We start from the raw sequence: 25,233 nt of genomic DNA on the forward strand, positions 1-25,233 counted from the left end.
TTCACAGAGACCACCCCTGCAGCCCCCCTGCTAACAAAACCTTGCCACGTGAGAATATAATTCTTCTATAAATAGAAGAATGAAGAGACAAAAGTACCTCTTCAGACCTACCAGATCTAAATCTTCTGGTGAAAAAATGGCCCTGAGGTGTCCTCAATTCTGAGAGCCCCAACACAGAGTCATTGGAGATGAAAGGGACAGGGAAATCAGAGATAAATGGACATTGCTCTTGAAAAAGGTCTTCCCTTGGGTTGTTTCCAACCATAGCTCTGACACAAACCCACCACCTGTGGGAGCAGGACCAGCCCCTACAAAGAAAGAAATATCCACTTCACAGAAGTTAATAGAGTGAATGTGTGTAAAAATAGGAGCTTTTGTTTCTACTTTAGGGATGCACTGTCCTGTGCTTTATCCACATGGGAGTGGAAGCAGAGAGCCCTCGCTCTTTTGCTTATGCTCCTGGGTAAATCTCAGTGCAAATACATGAATTACTGTTTCTTAAATTAATGCTTTCCTCCTGACAGTTTTCAGTGTCCTCGTGGAGGAAATCCATAACACATCGTTTTCTCTTATTTAACACAGGAAAAGAATAATATAGAAATAGTTTTTAATCATGTTTGTAGTTTGTTTAGCCTTGGTACAACACAACGATTGAGTGGAACTACAAATAATAGCCATCACATTTTCCAGGCTGAGAGAAAAGGATCCTTTTCTCAGCTGTGTGGGAGCAACTCAGCAGAAGGAATATGGCAGTGCAGCTGGATGAACTGTGCAGACATGTAGGAGGAGAGGACTTTCTGCATTGCCACATATTGCCAGAACCTGAAGGTTGAACTGTAAGCCAGTGCACGCTATGTGTCATCCATTAGTTCATTTGACATCTGAGTTGTTTTTTATAGCGTGACCACTTCTCACCCACATACAGGGATTGAAACTCCCCAAAGTCTAGTGTAGGATGGGAGAAGATATGGTAGTTTGCATGTTTGGGACAGAGGGTAGGTAAAAAAAAATTTGCCTAGTATGAAAATTTTCGAGGGGCTTCACTTTGTTTATGTTTCATGGGGTTTAGGTGGGTACACAAGGACTAATAAAGGTTAATGTTATTGGAGAGCTTTTACACTGTGTGCTACCACTATAGGTCAGTTTTGGCCTGGGTAAAATGATTAGATCTTTTCAATACAATTCCATTTTTCAATAACAGCACACGAACATTTGTAGGAGGAACTTAGGAACATTTGGACTTCTTCACTTGTCCAACTTGCAATCACACTGAGGGAAAATCAAAGGTTAGCAAAACTAAAGGCAATAAAGATTTTTTATCATCAAATTCAACTCGGAAGTAGTAAGTATCTCCTCTGGAGATAAACAATTCTAAATACAGAGGTGAAAAATGTTCTGTAAACTTCCTGTGTTGTTTTTTTTTTTAAAATTTCTCTTACCTATAAATGTAATGGGAAGTGCTGTTCTTACTTGATATAAGTGAATAGCATCACTTCTTCCTGAATCCAACTAAACCCACAAATCCTGCAAAAGTTGCTTAAAGATGAAGGAAAATTGCTGATGTGATTCCATGTTAATTAATAAAAACCACGCTTTTCTGACATCAATTACTCGTATGATCTGTAAAAGGAATGCTGTAGACTTCTGTGAGGTACTTGCTTCAATATTGTGACACAATGTTGTGTCAGAAAAATGCAGAAACTCCCACTGCAAAAAACAATTTTCACTTTGAACTGGAAAAATTTTAAGTAGGTTGGCAGTAAGTAATCTTCAGCACATGGCTTCTCTACTTATTTTCTGCAGAGATCCATGCCAGGTTTCATCTAATTCAACCTTTTCTTCTGTGGGCCTGGAAAAAAATAATAGGACATTACTGATTAACCAAAACGAGAGAAAGACTAATACAATGGTAAAAATGAAGGAGACAGAAGAGTCTTTAAAACAGTGTAAAATAGATGGATTAGCAATCTAGACCCAGTGAAACAGACACATTTTAATACAGGAGAATTATAACCTGAAAACAACAAAGAGGGTAGAAGGGCACTACAGGCACATATCTTAACATGAGTTCATTTGTTGCAGAGGTAAAAAAGAATTATGCAGTTTGTGGATGTATAAACAAGTTAAGAGAAGTGTTTTTTTCCGCTGTATTTCTCATTGCAGAGATTTTTTTCCATGGTATGAATTCTAAGCTTTTACTGGTACTTCCCAATTCTCACTGAGATCACAATTTTATCTTTATTAGGAACATTTTTCCACTGCAAGGAGGGTGTTTCTTCCTTGATTATGGCAATAAATCACCACAGTAATAGGTAGCAGCCAACTAGAGAGGAGATGAACTTCTCACTTAGCTTCTTTGTTCACACCACAGTGGTTTATTTTCATCTCCCTTGATAACTTCGGAAACCTCAGAGTAAATAAATGGTAAATTATATCCCCCCATTCATAACACTTATCATTGTGTGAGCTGGATACAAATTCTTGCATACATCTCTATCTTTATGATTCAAAGAAGCTAAATGTAATGATCAGCAGCCAACCAAAAGTAGTGTGCAGAACAGTGACCCAGTGCTCTACCTTGTAGTTTGACAACATTTTGCTCTGTTAGAAGGAGAACTGATGATAGAGATAGGTGGTTATATGATGCAATTCCATCTATTGCAAAAGAAAAGCCTGTTTCTTTGAATGCATTATTAATGCAAGCGGAGCAGACATCATCCTTGGTAACAGTGCCAAGTGTCTTGCAGTTAACACTCAGTCCAAATAGCCCTGCCTTCATATTACTGCACTTACAGTGATTTTCTACTCTGGAAACATACAGGGCCTGAGCTGGGAATTATTTGGGAATTCAAATACATTTCTTTAGCACTTGAAGTAACTGTGGAAATGGTAAGATAGTGAGCTTATGATTTAGGTAACTGTTTAGTGCAGGGACATGTATATTGTTCCACATGCTCCCTCTGGGCAAGTTTCATCTTCATTCTTCTATATCCAAGGAGTACCTGAAAGAAAACACAACAACTTAACTTCAGAAAAATGAAAGATTCTCTAAAGTTGAGCCTCAGTAGATCCCAAAATTACGTTGTTGGTGGGGAACAAGTACATCATCAATACAGACAGAAACATTGTGTAGTTACTTAAGTATCGGACCTTTTACCCCAGGATGTCAGTGTGTTTTGTAATCATTAATCAATTAAATCTCATAGCTATTGAGGGGAGTTATGTGAGTGTTACTTCTTTCATTTCTTGCAAAACAAATATATATTCATGGATGGTTTCGTTGCCCCAGAGATGCAAGGCATTTAATTCCCTAACACCCATTGATTTTGGGAGGCATCAGTTGCCATAAATTGTAAGTATTTCCATGACTTGCCCAGCAACAAAATCTGATTAGTTGGTGAGTTACAAAGTAAAAGCTAATCTGCACATTGCCCTAATTTTATAGCTCTCTTCAAGAGGAAACATCACCTTAGAAATGGTGCGTGGGATTCATCTACTCCAGTGTGTCACCTTTGCAGTGTAAACATCTACATCTGAGCTAGTCATCTGGGTGCCCATTGTAGTCAGGGGAGGGAAAGACAGCTGAGATTAATTACACCCTGGCTGTCTGCACCGCAAAAGCGGAATACCAAAGCGCAGCCTACATCAGCTGTGGTCATCCACTTACCCTTGCCTTTCATATTTGCTATCCCGAGATTCACCGGAAAAAATTACAAAGTGTATCCAGGGGATTTCCATGCAGTCCTTGATGCTATCTTTAGAGTGCTCAAATGGAGTTGCAGAATAAAGAACTTGTTTGTACTTTTTCTTGTGTCTACTTGTCTCTGCTTCACTCAGCTGAAAACAAGAAAGTTTATAGATTAAACGCTTACTGGTTCCACGTGCCTGTGAAGTTATCGTCTCCTGTTTTTGCTGTCCTCTCTGATGTCCTGCAATTATTTTCCATTTACTCCAGGCTTTGCTGGATTCTTCCTATATATTGATGATATTTCCCTTATTGCAGTATTAAAACTGGTTTGTTCAAAGTTTTACAAATGACCATGTACTTTGAAGTATCTTGTTCCTTTTTAGCCAAGCAAAAATAAGTCATGACCAGTATGGTTTAGATACACTTTCCCTAGCAGTGATAATATTTAGTTACACCCTGAAACATAACAAAAAAAAAAAAAAAAAAAAAAGAGGTGAAGAACAAACACTGTTTTGGCAGCTGTGCTATAGATGTTATTAGTACAGGCTGAAACTTCATTGTGGGGAAGAAAAGAAAGAGATAAAGCCTATCTCCATTTGCAGCTGAATTTGATGAGTTTAATTCGAAGTTGTTTCCAAATAGGAAGGAAGCATTGTCAACTCAAAGAGGTAAAAACTGAAATATGGAAGGCCAACCCTTCGCAGAGCTCAGCCAAACTTCCACATTTTTACAGAAGCAGCCATCTACAAGATGAAGAAGGCAATCCAAGGAGGAGTGTTAGGGGCTGGACGTTTCTAGCGAGCTGCACTTTACACTCTCACCTTCTCCAAAGTGACAGAGCGGAGGAACACATCCCCCAGATGCTGACCCAGGAGCACCCTGACCGGCGTAAGGGTGGGGGACAGCAAGACAGAAGTCACCACGAGACAAAGGGAGACCACCGCAGGCACTGTGGGGAGCTGAAGCTGGAAACCTACAGCGTGTGTAGGCACTTCTGTAAGTGCACATGTAGGTGTGTGGTGGAAAGTATCAGGAAGCCCTGTACAATACAGATCAGCTTGTTCTTGGTCACAGCTGCTGGTGGGTTGCTATTCTGGTAGAGGAAAGCCAGCCTGGATCGAAGCACACGTGACAGTGAGGTAGCCTAACATTGCAGTGACCTTATAATGTGAGGACACAAGGAAAACCAAAGCCCCAAGGAAGACTGAGTGCACTCTACAGCCCAGAGTGGAGGTCTGACTTAGGCCCCATGCGGGAGAAAAAAGCAAAGCTCAAATGCCTGAAGTCACAGCAAAGCAAACTGTAAGTCAGCAAATCATATAATGAAAACCCAACAATACGAAATTCTGCCTCAATAAGTCTTCCCTGCTGAATGCCCAAAAGAAAGAGCGAGAGAAAGAAAATTCTGGTGATGAATACGTTAAATTTGACATTCATGTAGCCTCGGGTTTGGCAGAGCCCAAGTTACACGCCTGCTCTGAGTAATGCATTGTGAACTTTCGTGGTGCACACGACTGATATGACTCAGACGCACAGGAGCGCTGGCAAGCACTGGAGGCTCCCTCCAAGCACCTGCCCCAGCACCAGCCTTCAAAGAGATCTGCTCTGCTGAGGGTCAGCATTCATGGCTTTATTACCACCCCCAAAACTTCCCTTTTTTTTTTTTTTTTAAAAAAAAAAAAGTCTCTGGAAATGATGACTTTTTTTTTCTCTTAGGCAGTAGATGTAGGCTGGTCTAGACATGCACGTGATTGTGAAACAGCATGCAACGTCGTCTTTTTTACCGGCTGTGTATTATTAATATGTAATTGAAAAATGATGTGATCTGTTCCCTCAAGTAAAAATAAGTTTTACCTTCATTGCAGGCTATAAGTTAGAGGGTAAGTAAGCTATAAGCTATCCCGCTGGAATGTCGGTCAGGCTACTTTTCTTGCTTTTTAAGTGATTGTGCACTAAGGATCACAGAAAAGGCTGAGGTGCCTAATTACCATTACATTGTAACCAGCAGCCGGTGCAAGGTGTGCCATTATTTACAAGAGGACTTAACAGTGAGGTCTGCTTACTTAGGGATGTCTTTGTGGCATGTGGGTTGCCACAGCAGCAACTGAACGCCCCTTTTTTCACTCCAGAACACGTAAAAGGAAGTAAGAGACTGTTTGTATAAGATACCTGGCCAAATTCCCATCCTAATTATCTGACAGAAAATCTAAAGTAAAGTTGCTGAAGTCCATCAAATTATTAAGGATTGACATCAGTATAAATGTTATCAGATCTCGCAGCAAAATGTTTACCAGGCACCACTTCGGTGCATGCTCTTCTATCATGAATATCAGACAAGAGGAAATGAAATGATTGCTTCAGTCATTAATGTTAGTAAGTGGGAATGCTGGCCGCGTGTTCTCAGGCTGCACAGCACTTAATGCCGCGGCCAGGCCTTGTCCCACAGTACCTGAGAGCAGCCAGTGGGAGAGGTGCTTGTTTCAAAGCGAGGAACACTGCACAGGGCTGCTGTGCTCGGAGCAGAGCCACAGCTCACCAGCTGGGCTTTACATTGTATAAACGAGAAGGGAATTTTGACCTCTTTTTGTGACGTGCCACTGAGCAGTGGCTTTGAAAAAAAAGAACGGGGTGGGAATTGGACGAACTCACCATATGCAGTCATATTAGCTCATATGAATCCCTTGAAATGAAGCCGTAAGCAGAGAATAAAACCTAAGTTTCCCCCACGGTAATTCACCAGGGGAAATCTTACTTCCTGCCCAGCATCACGTATTTGTACCAGGCCCTTAGCAAAAAAAAAACAAAAAAAAAAGGTGGTGGGGAGGGGGGGGGAAACACGAATCAATAACAAAAAGAATCACTGCTGTCAGAGATCAAGGGTAGTGGGAGGGGGAGAGATTACGTACGCAGCGTTCAGTTTAGCGAGGCCGGAGGAGGGGGGCAGTCTGCGTAGCACGCCGTAGGCTGTCTTTCAATATTAGACACGGGGAGTTTTTTGAAAATTAGCATCGGTACAAAAAGATGTCATCATAAAACTCCCAAGCAAAATTACCTGCTCTTATTTCAGGTTTCTGTTTGACCAACATTAAAGACGTTCTAATATATATACACATGAAGGCTTTTTTTTTTTTTTTTTTTTTTTGAATGAATGTCTTGGTAACTCGAGATGCGGCTGCATTGTGCTCACCGGGTTGCCTACAGCAGCAGCTCGCTGGCAGAGAGCAGAGGGCAGTGGCAGAGGGTATAGGGGATTGCGGGGGACTGAGCAGCTCAGCTCCACTACTCCTCGGGAAGACTATGGCGGCCTTCTCCAAAATAACCACAGCTGGCCAAGGCAAGGGGAATTAACAAAGTGGCAGCTCAGTTAAGCCACTTCTGAGCATTTTCTCTTTCTTCCTGTGCTGATAGGATGACCCTTCTGAACAAGGCAAGCATTGGTATTACCAGCATGTTATCACCAATATGGGAGACAGCTGCAGCACAGAGATTACTGACCAAGCTCATGTGAGCACAGTGAATCTGCTCCCACCAGGAACAAGTTTGGTGCGCTGCTCATTAAATACGGGCAACTAAAAGCATTCTTTCTTATTTTACATTTAATTTAAACTGAAATTGTAACTGCTCAGCATTGTGGTTTTCTTTTTTGGTGTTTTGCATATTATACTATTGTGTCCTGCTCAAGTATGCCGAATAAAATTACATAATTGCTACTCCCCCCATGCAAAATTTGCATCATATCACCATGCTAAACCACTTATTTTACAAGGACTGAACGTGCAAGCATTTTTACTTCATTCAGTAACATAGACCTCCTTCACATAGCTACTTGAAAGTCCCTGTTGCACCTGTTCGGAAGAGGAGCTTAGAGCTTCTCACCCAGTCCTCCGTGAGAAAGACTCTTGAATGTATCCAGAGAGCTTGAGTCTCACACTGGGATCTTTTTAACGCAGGTATCTAAATTGCTGAACTGCCTTTTCTCCTATTCCTATCATTGTCAGTGTATGGGCAATAGCTCTCAGATACAGATGATGTAAGTGATTTTTGGTGCAAAAAGTTGTCAAACTATAGCGCCAGATAAAGTCACTGACACTTAGCTGAAGAGCTGTGTAGCTGCATTTGCAGCACTAAGTAATGTGCGAGCCAAAGAAATTGTTACAAATGCTTTATTTTAGGCACTGAAAATGTACCAATGTACGCTGATCCATAATCCAAAAACCTTGGAAACTACTACTATAGGAAAAAAGAGGTGGATGTCAATTCTGTTGAGCGCTTGCCATTTCTTGCTCCCAGAAGAAATGACAGCAACTCCCAAGAATTTGCTTTAAGCAATGCATTTCTAATTTACAACCAAAGCATTTGAGCAAAAATATATCTTAGGGATGCTGACCCAAGCTATGGATGCTGAGTCCTAAGACCACTTCAACTCACTGGTTTGTGTTCTTGTGAACTGGGCTGGTGCTTAGCTCAGGGCCATTCCCAATGGGAAGTTTGGATATGCCACCACTTTGCATGGTGCAACATTTTCATGCAGATCTGTGGTCAGAACAGGGCCTCAGCTGGCCTGTCACTCTTCAGATCACAGGCCGCTAGCTGTTTTGCTGGTACACTACTCCTGCTCCAAAGGCCCATGATTTGCCTAACAGATAACATTTAGATCATCTATCTTCTCCGTCAGGAAGAATTACTGAGACTATCTACAAGTATCCCTAAATAAAATGAATATGTAAGCACAGCCTGCAAAACAATCCATTCTTGTACCATGTTATAAGGAATTTCCACTCAGAAAAGAATCTAGGAAACACTTGCGCCTCAGCAAAGAGGCTTCTTTCTGTAAGTGGTCTCAAAAAGGGAGAATCCAAATGAAAGTTCTCTCTTTCAGAACAGGAAGGAAAAAAATACTTGAACTTGAGGAGCTGGGCAGACAACAGAAAGCATCAGAGGGTCAAAATCCCCTCAGGGCATTAGGGAAATACCAAAGTATTAAAAAAAAAAAAAAAAAAAAGGCACTAATATCTTTAAAGTTCCCACACGAGTCAGTCACAAGAGACAGGCTGGGCATTCATTTACATATGAGCTTCAGAACGAGACGAGCCACATGTGACTTCAAAGTTACGAGTAATAGGCCCGGAAAGCAGCACAGAAAATCAAGGGGATTCAGGCATTTCAGCTGAAACCCTTCTTCTGTGCAGAGGCTGAAGTCAATGGCAACCACAGCTAACCAATCTCCTCCTCCCAGCTCCCCTGTCAGAATCTGAAGATACACTGTAGAGATTGGGTTGGTAGACCTGAGAGGCTCTGCCCTTAGGGAGCAGAGAAGCTTCAAGCTGCCTGCTTTGAAAGGATGCTGCACACAGGTCCAAAGGGAGGTGGGCTAAACTCTGTATGGGGAAGGTTGGCAGAAACTCAGGAACGTGAGTGAGCTTTGAGAATTATAAACACTAGCTGAGCTATCACAAACATACTTGAGAATATAGCATCTATGTGGTTTCAACTGCGAAGGCACTGAAGCATGCTCCTGAATGAAGAATGAAAGGGTCTACTAGGGCAGAGTGCAGCCAGCCAGGACACGGGGTGGGCAGGATCACCTCTTAGGAGAGGGTCCTCTGTCAGAGCACACAGGGAGACTTGCAGTGCCTTCTACTTTTCCCTTCAGACTTTGGGCAGTACCTAGATTTCAGGGTGGCATGCAGCACTGCCTGAGTAGGCAGAGGCCTGAAATACTGGAGCACCAGTGCAGGCATCCTGACGGAGCGTTACAGCTCAGAAAGCCCCTGGAAGCATTGCTAGGCTTGGATGAACTTGCGATGAGAAGAAAACACCCCTTTCAGGTAGTATTCAGCTGAGCAATTAGCAATTTGCTTTTCAGGAGCTACAGAGCAAGCCAGACACCAAAACCAGAAAGGCAAAGGCCCTCCCTGCTGCTCCTGGTGAAAGGCGGTAGTGCTGGACTGGGCCTTTGCTCCTGCTCACATGGGGAGCTCTCATGACCATCACCACTTCCCAAAGTGGCACTCAAGCCAGCTGGGAATCCTTGGGGTAACTGGTAGATGGATGAAGAAAGCAAAGTCAAGTCTGCCTGGCTTAGCTTCCCCTGCGGCCTGGTCCAGCCCCATCCTTTCTTGGCCACACTCAGCTCTGGGAACAGAAGATCGAGTACACACAGGAGTTAAGTCCTGATATACACAGACTGCACGGTGTCCCACAAGGTACCAAGAGCTCTTCCTGAGAGAACACTGAGGTACTGAGAGACTACGCAGAAATGCACAACAAGCTACTGCCTTCTGAAAATGCTTGGCTACGCAACCTGAAACAGGAGACATCAGTGATGCACTCAGTGGTCATCCCGGACAGAAATCCTTTTGCAGTGGGTGCTACGTGCTCAACTGTGCTCCCTCTCATCAATATAAAATACCAAATTCAATCCTTCAATAATTTATTTCTTTATATCTGAGAATGTTTTTCAATCATACATTTAAGTTTGCAAATTTCAACACAAGGGTAAATATACGTAAAAAAAAAATCCTAGATGTGCAAATTTCAAGTTGCATTGTTTGAAATAATATAAATATTTTAATAAAACATATGTTCACATTAACATTAAAAATATATAAAATTTAACAGAAATAAGTTGAGTTATTTTAACTTTGTTTCTTTTTTAAAAAACTTTTTTTTTTTTAATATCTAGAAAAAAAAGATTCTAAGCTGGACAAGGAAATTAGAAAAGGTATCACCTCCAAAACAGCAGCAGCAAAACAGATACTGAAAACTTAAGAAGTATGAAAGGAGAAAAGAGGGTATCAGGCACAACAGTAAAGGTAAATTTGCTGAAGTGCTGCAGATTGAGAAGTAAATGCATGAACTCCAAGAGTGAAGTCTTGATCCTAAGGCACCCCACTGCCAAGCTCCAAGCTGTTAGCACAATGTCAGAAACACATTGAGGGTAACAGAAAAAAAGTGAGAGAGAAATAGGGAATGGGGGTGTGAACAGCAGCATGTGTATTTCTGGCAGTTACAGTGGAAGAGAAGAAAGTTGCTTTGGCTTCAAAACGGGAGCCTAAGACAAAAGGCTTTTCTGCCTGTTTTTTTCTTCTATTGGAGACAATTCCTTCCATATGTGAGGGGAACTGCAGGATTCAGACTTTCCATCACATATGTGTAAAAGTTGCTTCTGTAATCACATTGTCTTTCCAGCTATCTTTGATTTTGGGAAAGGATCTAAATGCTGACCACTGCTTGTCTCGTTTAAGATTGCAGTTTGCCAAGGGCTCTGCAAACCCAGAACCGTTCACTGATATCACCCCAAATGCCTGCACAAGCTCCAGCCTTGCTGAGCTCCACAAAAACAGAAGCAAGGAAGTGAGCAAACCAAAGCAAGTTTCTTCAGACAACCTCACTCTGTTTTGACTTCAAGTTGCATCAGCCTGTCCTGGAGGATCTCTCTCAGCAAAGACTCGCCTCTGACCAACATTCATCAATGCAGATTTCCCACACTGACGAGAGTAGCTGTGAGTCCTCCTTGTGTGGGTGCAGGGGAGGTACTGAGAAAGAGGCAGAACCAGGAAGCTCTTTGGAATGAAATGCTTCAAACTTCCAACTGGAAAGTCCAAGAATTAAATACAGCATGACAGGAGCTTATTCATGAAAGACAGCTCTGTGCAGAAAGCAACCGGCCCTCCTTAGCAGTTCTTGTATGCAGTGTTTAGAGGAAGTACATACTTATTCCCATTCTTGGGAATAAACAGGAACAAGGGCAGGCAGCTTACATTTCCACCCCAGCCCCTGCTCCCAGGACTGATAAGTGTTTTGGACATAGCACCATTTCAGTTAAGGAAGGAGCTGGTATCGCTTTCTTCTTCTTTACCAACTCTTCCTCTCTGCTAGCCGTAGATCTGTTTGAACTGGTAGCATTCATTGCAATAACCATTGCACTTGTTATTACCATAGTGATCACAAGCAGGGGCTCGACAGCGTTGCTTCGGGGGCTCATCTGCGGCTGGCTCCCTGGGACCCCCCAGCTGTGCAAACTGGCCAAGGCGCTGGCACTGCTGGCACAGCTCACTGCTTCTGCAGGCCAAGTTGTTTCGACATGAAGCCACGGCACATTGCCTCTTCTGGCTAGTCAGTGCTGCTCGCTGTAGATCTCTGCGCTGTCCTGTTCTCTTGAAACACATTAAAAACACTGTCAGTTGTCATGCTGGTGGCACGAGTGGCATTTCATTTACTTTCACCTGTGCTAACATATTGTATATGGGACCACTGGGGCGCTGGTAGCAACCACGGACAACAAACCGCTGCAAAAATTGCAAGGGCTTTGGGAGACTGCTTTGCAAAGTAGAAAATTCACATTGAAGCTAGGATCTGGAAAGCCCACTAAGAAGACATATACTTCTGAAGAGTACAATACCAAAAGACAATTTGGACTTTATCGAAGAATAGCATAAATTCTGTCACCTCCCAGAAAAATAAGTTTTGTATCTTTGGTAATCCTCAATTCTAAAACCAAAGCAAACCAAATAGCCTATGAACAGAAACACCCTGAACAGAAAATCTGTGATGTGCTCAACGAAAAAAGCAACATGAAGCATACTAAATCTCTTGATGCAGTTACATAGCTCTAAAGGGACGAATGAAAATCCCTGTACAGCCAGCAAACAAAGCCAACCGTGGGTCCACTGAAACTGCAGGGCAAATTCCAGCTAGGTAAAACTGAGAACTGACAGCCATGAAAATACTAAATTGAGAATGACCATTAGAAGTACTGTTCAGTTGTAGCAAGTGGAAATCATGAGATACCTTACACTAGTCTTCCCATGACACTTAGAACATTCTCATGTTGCTGCATCCTATTACACTCTGAGTCACTCTCACAAGGGGAAAACATGCTAAACAAGAGGAAGGTTTTCAAAGTTCATACTTACTTCAGGCTGTCTCACTAGTTGTTCTTCTGTCCTTCTGGCTTCTTGAAATCGCTGGCTCTGGGCTTTAATGAAACAGTTCTGGCAGTAGCCCTCCAGCATGGTGCTACCCAGGGTGCCACAGTTCTGCTGCTGGCAAGACATGGTATTGTGGAAGGTGGCAGCTGAGCTCCCCTGTTGACCAGCTGTTGAGGAATTCCTCTGAGATCTCCTCTGATGGCGTAGTGAAGCACTGTCTGCATAATGCAAAGAAAGGACAGGGGAAATGTGAATGAGCCCAACAGATATTAGGGCCCAAAGTGACTACAGGAAGCTCCTCAATTTGCAAAGAAAAAAACCAAAAAATCCGCTAGCCTCAAACACTGAATTTTGACAATCCTGATACCTCTCAGTCAGAGCACATTCCTTCAGTTTACGTAAACAAAGGACTAATATAGACTGATCTTTACATCAAACAGCTGATTCGAGAAGAACCTGCTCACAGCATCACAGCATAGAAACCGGACCTCACTAAAGGCAAGGAAAACCACCACCGGTTCTAGAATGTTGTCTGCGATACATCCCAACTTTTCTCTTCTGTCCTCCTTCATTTCAATCACATGGGGTAATGGAAGTACAGTAGCACAGAGCTTAATAGGTTAATGCACCTTATACTTCTTAATCTAATGATGCAATCTTACATATTCCACAATTGTAACAGTTCTCCTTGGGAACATTCAAAAATAAGCTCTTGCAAGCTAGCATAATAGGTCCTTAACACAAAAGTACATGGAAAGTGTAGCACTGACATGCTTGTCAGCAAGGGAACTATCTTGAGGTAAGTGTTACTTTCCTCACATATGCCTTCCACTCTCTGTATCCAAAGGCACTTGCCTGTGTAACAGCAGCAGCATAGAAGCTGAAGATTTCACAACATGATTTATTTACAGACTATTTTAGGGCTTAATTTTAAGCATACGTGTAGACTATCAAGAAACATCTCAAGGTACATTATAGCAATATACTCCTATGTTACTATCAAATACTTATATTGGATTGTCTACACATTATGTTTGCACATTAACCATAGACAAATTTTGCTTGCTCTGTTTATTGAGGAGATTTCAGTCATTACTCCAGTATTATATCTGTTAAACCCAGAATGGATATAGATCATTACTGCAGTGTATGGTTGGAAGGCATCAAAAATGATGCTTTCTTGACCAAGCTTTTCTTTCATGGAAGCCAATGGAAAGTTTTACAAGATTTCACATATCCCATACTGTTATTGCATGCCTCTCTTTTGGGATAGTAACAGCCAATAAAGCACATTTTCCTCACACTTCTGCTTCTGCTACACAGTGTTTGTCACCTCTTGATCTTTTAGAGCACAGCACGTGCAAAACTTCAGTTTCACCATCTGCACCACATCTGACAAAGCTCACATCTTCACTTACCATGGTTTTCCCTGTATTCAAAGAAGCACAACGTGCAAAAGCCCTCATTCTGAGCTGTTCCAAAAAACTTGCAGCCAGGCTTCCTGCAGAGCTTACTTCCCTTCTTCTCCTCCAAAGCGCGTGGGGCATGAGCTAACGGCGGCTCATTGCAGTTGTTGTTGGGAGCTTGCTGGCAGGAATGCTGAAGGAGGCTCTGTGGGATCTGGGATGGGTCAGATGTAGACCTCTGATGGCACGTGGGTACAAAACCAGGGCTGCCATTCGAGGAGCGCTCTGTAGTCCTTTTGAAACAAGTGCTGCATATGCCATTAAATGTCCTATTGGCCTTCTGAAGGCAGACCTTACACGTGGCATAGTCCAAACATCTCTGGTCATCCAAATTGTTATAAGGAGCAAGCTGTCTGGCATTGTAGCAGCGTTCACAAAGTCCGTTGTGTTGCACGTTTAGGGTGAAGGGGCAGTCTGGGGTCCGGCATTTCATGGCAGTGGTTTCACTATAGAGGAAAAGGCTGGGAGCAGTTGGGGGTGCAGAGCGAGGCCCTGTTACAGCCTCCTCGGACATCCACCCCCCAGGTTCACAAGCTTTACCACAGGAGGAGCCTGACCCAGCTGCCTTCAGTTTCTCGGTTGCTGCTTCAGAGACCTGCTTTCTTCCTTTGCTTCCCTGCGACCTCCGCTCAAAGCACTCGTGGCAGTAGGGCTGGGTGTTCACAGACATATAGAAAGGGCAGTTTGGAGTTTCACATTTCACCTGTAAGAGGGAGAGCTGGGAAAAAGACAGGTCCTGTTTGTTCCTGGAGCAGGCCTCTTTTCTGGCAGGTTCAGCGTGCTCCTGCCATTTCTTGTACTCATGCTGCACCAGTTGAAAGTAATCTTCCACAAGATTTATTTCTTTGGGCAGGTTGCCTTCATCCAACCTGACAGACAAAAAAAATAAATAAATTATTTACACACATATACGAATAAATTATATACACACATACATGCGTACACACAAAATATATATCTGGTTGAAAAGGGCAGATGGTAGGGGTGGAGGCAAATATAAGCCACATGGGGAGGAAATGTACATTTAATACACATCCACATTACTCAGCTAGAAGATCCAGGATGTTAAACTGTTGCTGTAAGTGGAAATAATTTTAAAAGCAGGTGTTCAGTGATGTCAAATAGAGACTTTCACATCTAAAGAAGTGGTCCCACACAGTGCTAAACGGAAGTATTCTTGAAAGGATTTTCAAGGTGAGGCTTTTCTATCTCTGAAAGCTGTTTGCGGGAAGAATAATCGGATTATCTTTCAGAAATAAAAAGAAAATCCCCCAAATTCTAAATTTGTCTGAAGACCAGTGCTCAGCAGAGTTGAAACTAGAGTGTCAGATCTCCCTCTTCACCAGCCCATGCTAAAAACAAACCCTTCATACTCTAGACACAGTACCTCATGATAAACTTCACTACAAAATCTGTTCCTGTTTTTGCCCTCTGGGGTCTGTAGCTACTAATCAAATTCTTCAAACAAACTAGGTGGCTTCAGTTCAGTACGTGCAGTGCTAGTACTCCAAGCAGAATCCCTACCCAGACCCTGAAGGCAGGGAAAATCCCACATTGCAGCTTTACCATGTAATACTTCGGAGGATGAGGAACTAGTACTGCTTGTATTACTCAAGAACCTATCGGGGTAGCAGAAGAAGCTCAATTACTACTGCATTTATCCTTCGGGTAGAAGGCCACCAAAGCAGAACAACTTGACAGCACAGAGATATCTCAGCAGGCTGCAATGGAAGTAATGACAGTCATAAAGGGGCAGGCAGACACCACTGCCAGTGATCCTCACATGCAAGAAGCTGGTGACTGCAGTCAGTTGCTGCACGTGTTACTGACTGCCAGGGGCACGAGGGCAGATGCCAGCTCCTTCACTGGCCACAGCTTCCTGCCTGCTGCACCACTGCAGGAACACAGCCTTTCCAGACGTCTCCGCTTTGAAAAGATTGCCAAATATTTTCCCTAGCACAGACAAAATTACACCGCATGCAGTTTAGGCAATTTACCCTTGCATAAAGTGCTGGGGTTCTGTGTAACCAGTTCCTGGTTTTAACTGCTTCCCAGCCACTTCCTGAGCAATCTAGAAGTCAACAAAAGTACGAAAGTAATCCAACGGTTTTACTTTTCCAAAATATTAGGCTCAAGGTGCTAAGTCTGAAGACATTTGTGCCTTTGAACGTGGTTAGAGCTCATTCCACTTACAACCACATCAACAGAAATGTCAGTATTTTTTATTGCAGAGGGTAAAGTATACTGCCGTGGAAAGATACGAAAAGCACACACATAAGGCTGTCTGGATCCTACCTCTACCTTAAACAACTTAACTGAGGAAATAGGAATGACACTCACTTTGCAGCATTAATCAAATGAGTTGTGCCATGATCCCAGCCTTGCACTGGAATTTCTATGACTATCAAGTAGTCTTTCAACAGCTGCTCTTTCTCCCTCTCCTCTGCGTCTGTCAGAAAGTGCACGCTCAAATCCTCGAATCTGCCTCGTTCGCTGGTAACCAGAGGGACAGCCCGGATTTCTGCATGGAAACACAAAGGTTTAGCATAGATATTTTATCAGACAAGAGTACGAGATACAACACTGCTACTGAACTTTGGGGAGACAAGAGAATGGCTAGCAAGACCAATTGGTTTCTAAAGAGCACAACTGAGAGAGGAGGCAGACATGCCCCTACTACAGATCAAACCCCACCCCACTGCAATTTTAATGTCCCCACAGCATAATTGTCTTCTCACTGTTGGAAGTATCATAGATCTTACTTCATTACATATTTTCATGGGATGACACCTTAACCTGAACCTAGAGAACAGGTATCCATTCCGAAGAAATACATACTTTGCCATCTTTAAAGCATCTCATCACACCTGCTAGGCAGCAGCACACAGGTGTGAGACCATGTCCTTGAAAGCTTTTCATGGAGGAGTATGAAAAGTAGGCCAGAGTGCTGCAAAGCAGAGGCCACTTTTCGTCTTGTCCCAGCCTTGATGCAGGTGAGCTGTGCTCCCTTTTCAGCTGGCATTTTGAAGACAATCTCTAGTTTCTATTCAGATTTACAGACACAGCTGTTTCTGTTTAAATGTTAACAACATATTCCAAAGAAATCTTCGACATCAATTTTAACATTCAAAAGGCAAATATAAACCAGGTTGTATTTTAAATGCCTTAGCAGCATAACAAAATTGAAGAGGCTATGCAAATACTAGACAAGGTACTTAAAAAATACCTGGCCCGCTATCCTTCAGGGTCACAAGTGGTGTAAAATGCATATTGTCGTAGCCGAGCACAATTGGATATCTGTAGCATTCTTCACCTGGCCAAAGGAGTGGCAGGTAAACACCACCAACATTCAGAGGAGCAAAACTGGAGCCTGATTCTAAACTTCTCACAACTTTATCTACATAAGGAAGAAAAAGAAAATCTGTTAAGTTGGCGCATCTGGCAGAAAGTAAAAAGTCATTCTGGGTGCATCAGAAATACTCCCAGTTCCAAAAGATGCCTACCTGAAAAAAGCAATTAGCAAGATGAGATTACTAATAAAGCACAGACTAATGAGTCCTAATGAGAGACGACACGCTGGACAACTCACCTGCAAGGACAACGATTGGTCTTCTGAGGATGTTGGCAAGAACGAAGATGTGGATTTCTTCCAGTGCATTATAAGGAAGTCTGTTTCGAGCCCCAGATGTTTCTGGGGAGGTCATTTCAATGAGGTATTCCCACTCCTCCTCCCAGTTCTGAGAAAAGAAACATCCATCAGTTCAAAACCGGTCCAAAGACACAGGGGTCAGGAACCAACTGCAGCACTCAAAATATTTACGTTTTCCCATTTCCTCCAAAGGAACAATATTTCTTCTCTCCACTAACAGTAGAATATGTGAAGCCAAGAATGAAAGAAAATCAGCAAGGCAATACTGACAAGCATTCAGGAAAAGCACGATCCCTTAAGGCCACCTTACCCGGGTGTCAAAGTGGAGTCCCGTTTGCACAAACTCCTGGGATTTAATAGCCTCCCGCTGCCAGCGCAGCTTGAAGTTCCGTGTGTCAATCTCCCTGAGAGCACTAAACAATGTCTTCCTTAAGACGAGGTCAACATCTTCAATACCCCACATGTACTGCGATGCAGCATGCATGAGGCAATTTCCATCACCTGCATAAAAAAAAAAAAAACAACATAGTTTTTAAATGGCTACTTACATACAACCTCACCGACACGTGTGATGTGGGAATACGCAGCACATACACATATTCCATGTGCATTTCTCTCTAAGTCTCTGCCGGAAGGCTTTTCACAAGCAGATCACAGCTAACAATGCTCTGCTCCGGAGAATAAAGCAAGTTGTTTCCTCTCCCTCTGGCTGCCCTTCACTGGTCAGTAAGCCATCACTTAGCAGTGGTGGGAAACTTGCTCTTTATTTAACTTGGACTGATACCACAAACTAAATTTTGGGTTGACTGCAAATGTCAAACGTAGTTGAAATAGCTTTTAAACATAATTGAGTCTCTTTAAAAGTACAACAGAATGTGTAAATCTCCTTCACCAATGCTTACGCTAATGTATACACCTGATGGCACAGGGTTGAGATAATGGAAAACACTAAGAATATCCTATAGTAACAGCAAGCCTCACTTCCTCTTTATAGGCTCTCCTCTTTATAGATAGGCTTTGCTTGGTGGAGGAATTACAAAGATTGAGAGACAGTAAGAGATTTATGTAAAGTAATTGTAGGAACACCTCTTGCCTTCCTCTCAGTACTAACAGCTGCATGCTGCACTGCTGAATGTTTAAAGGTATGCTTTCCTAAAACACAAAATTAAGATTAGCTAAATGAAAAACAGTGATTTGTTTTCCATTCAGACAATCCCTTCCATTGAAAGAGTCCTCCCCGCATGTAGGAAGGAAAGCAGCGTTCTGCAGTTTCAGAGGGGAGGAACTGAGAATCAGAGTGGTTAATTAACTTAATTGAAAGGTGTGACAAAGCATGCCTATGGCTGGGGTTCAAATTCTGCTTCTACCCATCCTCTTCAATAGCCTTGTGAAAGGGAAATATCAAGAATCATTACTGTCACAGAATGGCCTGGGTTGAAAAGGACCACAATGATCATCAAGTTTCAACCCCCCTGCTACATGCAGGGTTGCCAACCACCAGACCAGGTTGCCCAGAGCCACATCCAGCCTGGTCATGTCATGGCCCCACATGCACTCTTAGCTCTGGCGTTTAATACAGGGAGAAGCAATTTCATCAAAACTTAAGAAACCACAGCAATTTCCCTGGAACAGAGCACTATGATAGAACTGCAAGATTTTTCTCATGTAGGAGAGTTTAAAAAAAAAAAAAAGACCACCACCACCAAACACACTTGAAGCCATGCATTACACACAATGAGCTCAAGTAAGTCACTGGATGAACATTTCTGCTATTTTTTCTGATATGTCCGAGGAAAATCTACAACAAACTCCATAGCCTGAAAAAGCCATCACTTGGGAGGTACTTCACGTTTTATAAACTGTTATGGACTCTTTGCACACCATGTTCCTTCCACTGCCTTCTGGTTTCTGAATGACATCTTGCAAAGCTTACCTAGTCTGCAGCCTGCCAGTCTGAGCTAAAAAAATCAAGGAGCAACGTATAATACAGAAAAACTGTCTGGGTTTCCTTCTGAACAAGAGAGATGAGATATTAATCCCAGTAAAATTTTCCCTTCGCAAAATCTAGAGCAAAGATAAGATTTTTTTTTTTTCCTTTTTCAGAGCTGACTTTCAGTTCTTTATTGAGAAGCACCGCACCAAATTCCTTACACAGCACTTGGAATTCCCCAGCGCTATTTGACTACCAGTTGAGCAACAGTCGTACTTTTTGTTCTGCTGCCCGCACAGCTGAACAGCAAAGCCTCCCTCGGACTTTCCCGGGGGTGTGGCTGGGCGAACTGGAATGAATGCCTATTCATTATACAAGTGAAATCACCGCAGCCAATAGACGATGGAATTTTTTGTGTGTGTTGTTTTTAAAAAAGCAGTTTCCACTTTTGTACCACCTACCGCCTTTCCTCCTATTCTCCCTTCACACGTCCGCAAGGAAACGTGCCCTGATTCAAAAGCTGGGGGTTTTCTTATGCCATAAGCTCACGTACGTATTAGGTAAAAATACACGCTGTAAGATCCTACAGGAGAATCGCTTCCTTTGTTTTGAACAATCAAAACTGGCAGAAAGAAAGAACACAGATTTTTCTTAGAAAAACCCATCAGGGACTGAAGGAACTAATGTATTCCTCCCACATCTACGAGTTATGCAGTTGAATGCTTTCAAAATATCCTTCACGCCATGTGAAGAATAAGAAAAGCCCACATTTTTTTCCCCGCTCACTGGAATAACATGATTTTCTAGGCTAGCACAGGGCTCCTCCAGGCTTCCGTCCCATCTCTCAAGGATCACTCCTTCAGCCCAGTTTACCTTCCCCCTCCTGCAAAACTACGACTATGTATAAACCACAGGCTCCCGGAGCCACTCCTCCCTCCTTTCCATGCCCTCAGCGACCTTACAGCACTGAACCCAAGCCATGTGCACTGCACTGGCTGCATGAGGTGTGGGGGGGAACACAAATCAACCCCTTGACTTTGCCATTCCTGAGACAGCCCCAGTATTTCAGCATCCTATATACTGGAACACCTATTCACAGACGGAATCCCAGCCCATGGATTTGTAACACCAGTGTACATTCCTGACACAAGGACCTGACACAATGGACTCCATTCATGGAATACCCTGTAAGCAGCAGCAACTGCCTGCCCAGTCAGTATTGAGCCCCGCAGAACTCCTACTACTATCAGATATGGGGTTTCAAAACCTACGCACTTTGCTGCGGACAAAACCTATGTACATTGAGCATTTTCAAGGGAGATCTATTAGAGCATATCTCTTGGAGCAAAGCTTTGAAGGCTCCACGTATGGAGCAATGCCACCCTCCTGGGACTTGCCAAGCACTGGCCGCCGTAGCTGAAATTCCAGACCTCTTGGAAGTTTAAGATTATGCAGCCTATGAGGGTGCTCAACTATAACCACATGCAGATGCAGCCCACAAAGCCAACAAAAATTTCAGTGCTTTTATTACAGTAACAGTGGTGTACATCTGGATTGGACTCTTCAAGGTCAAAGCAGATGCATCTACATGGCGGTTCTGTTTTTATGGCTTTTGTAAAGCACGGTTGTGTACAATCAAACAGGTAAGAAAAGACTGTGGTCTAGAAAGACAAGGACTATGTGTATATAAACAGATCAGAAAATAAACACCTAAAGAGCATGTTGCTGGGACTTGAACTAGGCTGAAGGTCCACCAAGCCCTACAGCCAGTGTCACCTGCTCCTTGAACAGAAAATATCTTTTTCCATGCTCTTAGAGTCATCGCTCTCCCAAGTCTGCGTTCCCAGTTTGGGGCTCTCTATACAGCAGAGAATCCTGAGTCTGAGTTTGCAGCTGCATGATCATAACTCATAACTGTTATCAAATCTTTCCTGCGCTGAATACGAAATCCCAGCAATTCGCACAGTCATGTGCTAAATTTTCCTGCTTGATGGTATGGCTTCTTGTACCCTACAAAGAAATATTTGTACTACCTCTATTTCATTTATAGCGCCTGACACAATAAGCATAAAGTAACCCTAAAGTGAAGTCCTATAGCCAGCACCAACCCTCGAGAGAAAAGGCCATCAATTTTTGCTGCCCGAGGCATGTGGAGGAATGGCTGTCAAGCCCTAAGGAGAGGCAGAACCTCACAGACCGTGCCAGGTAGCTGAGCACCAGGGAGCTGGCTGCGTGCAGAGCTGAGCCCGCTGCAAGTGAGGTCAGCTTGGTGGAGCTCCACAAGGGTGCTACCATCTGGCCTGTATACAAGGGAAGAAATCCCTGCTGTTCAAAGCATCCCAAGCCTCCACCTGCCCAGTGTTAAAGGCTGATCACTGCTTCAAATAGGAGAGCTGACACATCAAGAGTCAGGTCCATGGAACAGCAACGGACCGCACAACAGTGTTCTCGCATGCTATTTTTCTCTGATGTGCCAGAAGTTACTGGTGTTAGGAAAATACCTGGGAAGTTTTCAGGCCACTCATCATGCCATGAGATGGGCAGGAGATTGCTACAGACTCCGGACAGCAAGCCACTTGGAGAAAATTGTAGCTTACGCGACTAAGATAAAAAGGCAGATCCGTATTACCTATTTTAAAGTGAGCGTAAAGACCTGCTCACAACTTACCATTAGTTTTCAAAGGCACAAGTCTCCTGACCTCCATGCACCAGTTCAGCTTCCTCTGGCGCTCCAGCGAAGCCTGGGTGGCTTGGTCAGTCAGGGCCTTCTGAAGCGTTTCTCGGAATTGAGGGCAAAACTGGCACATTCTGAACATTTCTATAGTGTATCTGTGCATAGTCCTGAAGTGGTGAATTATTCCACTGGGGGGTTTGACCAGATCTTCAGGTGTCCTCTCTCTAATCTTCACCGCTTTCAGCATATTGCTCTGATACAAAGCCTGAGGAAGGATGTGTTGGCCAGCCATGTTCCTAGACAAAATCTGAAATGAAAAAGAAAAGTATTCTCTTACTGACTTGTTAATTGCCCTTGCTCTGCAGCGCTATCAGTTCTGCAGAGATTGAGAACACACTTCCATGTGTGGGATTCTAGTTGCTGTTTTGACTGTAAAGTACACAGAGCGGATGCCATCCACTGAGACTTATATAGATGATTATTTTTAAAGTTCACTTCCATCAGCCTCTCTGCATTACTCAGAGATAACCACTGAAGAGCTTATCCCATCCATTTATTGTGATCATTTATTGAACTACTGAAGAGAGTTCATTCATCACTAAGGAGATTACATCATTGTACAAAAAAAAAGGCACTCAAATGAAAGCAAGGACAGAAAAATGCAAGATCAAGGGAAGGGAAAACTATCTTGGAAACCTGACTAATTGATAATTGCACACTGTAATACCATATGAACCCGCTGAACCTTCAGCACGTTCCAAACTCTTGTTTTGATGACATGCCAAAAAAACAGATAATGTCCATTTCAGATTTCCGCAGCCCATGCATTCTGATAAGTGATGCTGGGTATAGCATAAAAAGAGCCTGGATATCACACACTGTGCTACATTCTGTCCCATACTTACATTGGCTGGAGATGGTAAAGGAGGTATTAGTGGCAGATCAAGCACTCAGGGACAGACCTGTGTTACTCTTCTCAAGGCTCCTTCTGTTTTGTGAGCAGAATAGCACTGCAGAGGTGCTCATGCAGTGTGTGGGGGTGCAAGCTGCGGTGCCACTATTACTCAGCGGTAAGTCAACATCGCTGAAAAAGCATTTCCACTTGGCTCAAAAACCCCAATATTTTTCCATAGTGGGACAAGCAGTGTTTACTACCCTGCATCCCTTTCTTCAGTACCTCTGGCCTGATGGGCTACAGCAGGAAGAACAACAAAAAAAAACAAACCACCCTATAACCTCAAAGTATCTGTAGTCTGAAATACTCATTCTGAGCACGGTAACTCTGTGGCCAGCTGCAGCCAGATGCAGGGACCACATTCACACATCCCTCCTGTGAACTGTAGTAACACCATGAGCTATTATTTTTATATGGAGAGACTACACGTTGTCCATGTAGAATCCCGCTCTGCTCACAAAGCCAAATTTCTATCAAACAAAATAAAGGTTTGCATACCTAACATGTAGAATTCAGTTGGTCACACCAGGAGCGAGGATTACTTATTTAGGGGCAAATACCAAGTCAAAGGTATATATCAAGACCTTGATACATGTCATGCCAAGTATAGGGTGACCAGAAACAAGAGAAAGCTTCCTAACAGCTGCTTCTCATCTATCCCTAACCAATATACTTTCATACACGCCACTCACATAAATGATCCATACATTTAAACATAGGATTGAGGAATGACATATGAACATATTAGCCTGTTTAATAAGCACAGCTCTGCTTCGCTCAGAGATGGCCAGAGTACTGAATTCCTAAGTTACGTAAGTAGAGTCATTGAGTCAACGAGTTTTTTTACCCAAATAAAGACTTATCAGATGATTAATCACTACTGGCACAGACCCTTGAAGTGGTTATTTCCAGCTTTAGGTAACAAAAAGTACTGAGTTTACAGAAGCATTCACTGGAACTGTGAATTCAATGCTCTGTTCTATTCTACGGGCACATTTTCCCCTTCAAAAGTGGAAACTACTGTTTGTGCCACTTACATCGAACATCAATCAAGGCAAAAACAGAACAACCCTGACTATGAAAAGCAGAGCAGTGAAGCAGCTCAGCAGCCACAGAAGCTAACAACTCAAAGCACATTAAGACTCTAGAAGCTGTATTGGCTTACATTGTGCTTCACTGCACGGCCACCCTACTACCGCCTTTAAACATGTAATTACTGAGTTCCCAGAAGAAAAAAAAAAAAAGAAAAAACAGCTGCAAACAGTGCAGCACATAATTCCCCAGCATATAATATGGAAGATGCTGGTCTTGGGGAAACCAGCGTTCCGTTCTGAGATGTGGCAGAGTTGCACTCCACCTCTGCCCCCTCACCGAAGAAGCCAAAGCTAAACCCCTGCCAGCCGAGCGCTGCAACGAGGCTAAAAGCTTCTTGCAGCCTCCAGCCTCCGTCGCTCGGAGGCGCGGGTGCCAGCAGCCCCAGCCAGGCCTCCCAGCCGGCTGGACACGCCGCTGCTGAGCGCAGCGCGCAGCCCGCCGTCCCCTGTTCTTCCTGCAACCCCGGCCCGCCGCCAGTCAACAGAGGGCACAATTCCACCGCCCGCTGCGGGACTGCTAACAAAACCTCCAGAAATCCGTCGGGCAGCCTCTCCCCACCCGAGTAGCGCTCACCTCTCGGCCGGCGGGCTCCTCGGGGCGCGGGGTCGATCCGCCGGTGAACGCCGCTCAGCAGCCGGGCCGCGGCGGGGGCACACAGCCGGGCTCGGCCGCCATCAACGGCCGGCTGGCAGCAGGCCCGGGTTGACCTGGCCGCGCTCGCGTCCGCCGCCCCCTCCCCGGTGCGGAGCTGCTGCCGCCGCTGCCTCCGCCGCGGAATGAAGGGCTGAGCTCAGCCTCTTGTTTTCTTTCCCCTTTCTGTTTCAGCGCCTGGACAGAAAAAAA

The 25,233-nt window shown here is 43.6% G+C and overlaps 1 protein-coding gene across 3 annotated transcripts; it reads right to left on the minus strand.

The window, feature by feature from the left end:
* Positions 1-593: 593 nt before the first annotated feature.
* Positions 594-25,224, minus strand: TNFAIP3 (TNF alpha induced protein 3). 3 transcript variants are annotated; one of them, XR_005858910.2, is made up of 11 exons: positions 24,964-25,224; positions 22,335-22,647; positions 18,047-18,237; positions 17,677-17,824; positions 17,314-17,484; positions 16,428-16,608; positions 14,040-14,956; positions 12,607-12,839; positions 11,628-11,847; positions 3,668-3,837; positions 594-3,002 (listed from the first exon to the last, which is right to left on the minus strand). XR_005858910.2 is itself a non-coding variant. In XM_015284186.4 (9 exons), the coding sequence occupies exons 2-9, from the start codon at positions 22,630-22,632 to the stop codon at positions 11,566-11,568; spliced, it is 2,421 nt and encodes an 806-aa protein (XP_015139672.2). In that variant the 5' UTR covers positions 22,633-22,647; positions 24,964-25,224; the 3' UTR covers positions 7,838-11,565. The 3 variants fall into 3 exon arrangements, 2 of the variants coding, with proteins under 2 accessions (XP_015139672.2, XP_015139673.2); XM_015284186.4 differs by lacking the exons at positions 594-3,002; positions 3,668-3,837 and having other exon boundaries at positions 7,838-11,847; XM_015284187.4 differs by lacking the exons at positions 594-3,002; positions 3,668-3,837 and having other exon boundaries at positions 7,838-11,847; positions 23,246-24,997.
* Positions 25,225-25,233: the final 9 nt, after the last annotated feature.

Source organism: Gallus gallus, chromosome 3, assembly GCF_016699485.2.
Source record: "Gallus gallus isolate bGalGal1 chromosome 3, bGalGal1.mat.broiler.GRCg7b, whole genome shotgun sequence".
NCBI lineage: Eukaryota > Metazoa > Chordata > Aves > Galliformes > Phasianidae > Gallus > Gallus gallus.

Excerpts from the sequence above, each read along its gene's own strand:
- TNFAIP3 (XM_015284186.4), bottom strand. The coding sequence starts at position 22,632 with ATGGCTGGCCAACACATCCTTCCTCAGGCTTTGTATCAGAGCAATATG. Across the intron at positions 18,238-22,334 it reads TGTGCCTTTGAAAACTAATG|GTGATGGAAATTGCCTCATG; the intron begins GTAAGTTGTGAG and ends TTTTTTATGCAG. Across the intron at positions 12,840-14,039 it reads TGAATACAGGGAAAACCATG|ACAGTGCTTCACTACGCCAT; the intron begins GTAAGTGAAGAT and ends TGCATTATGCAG.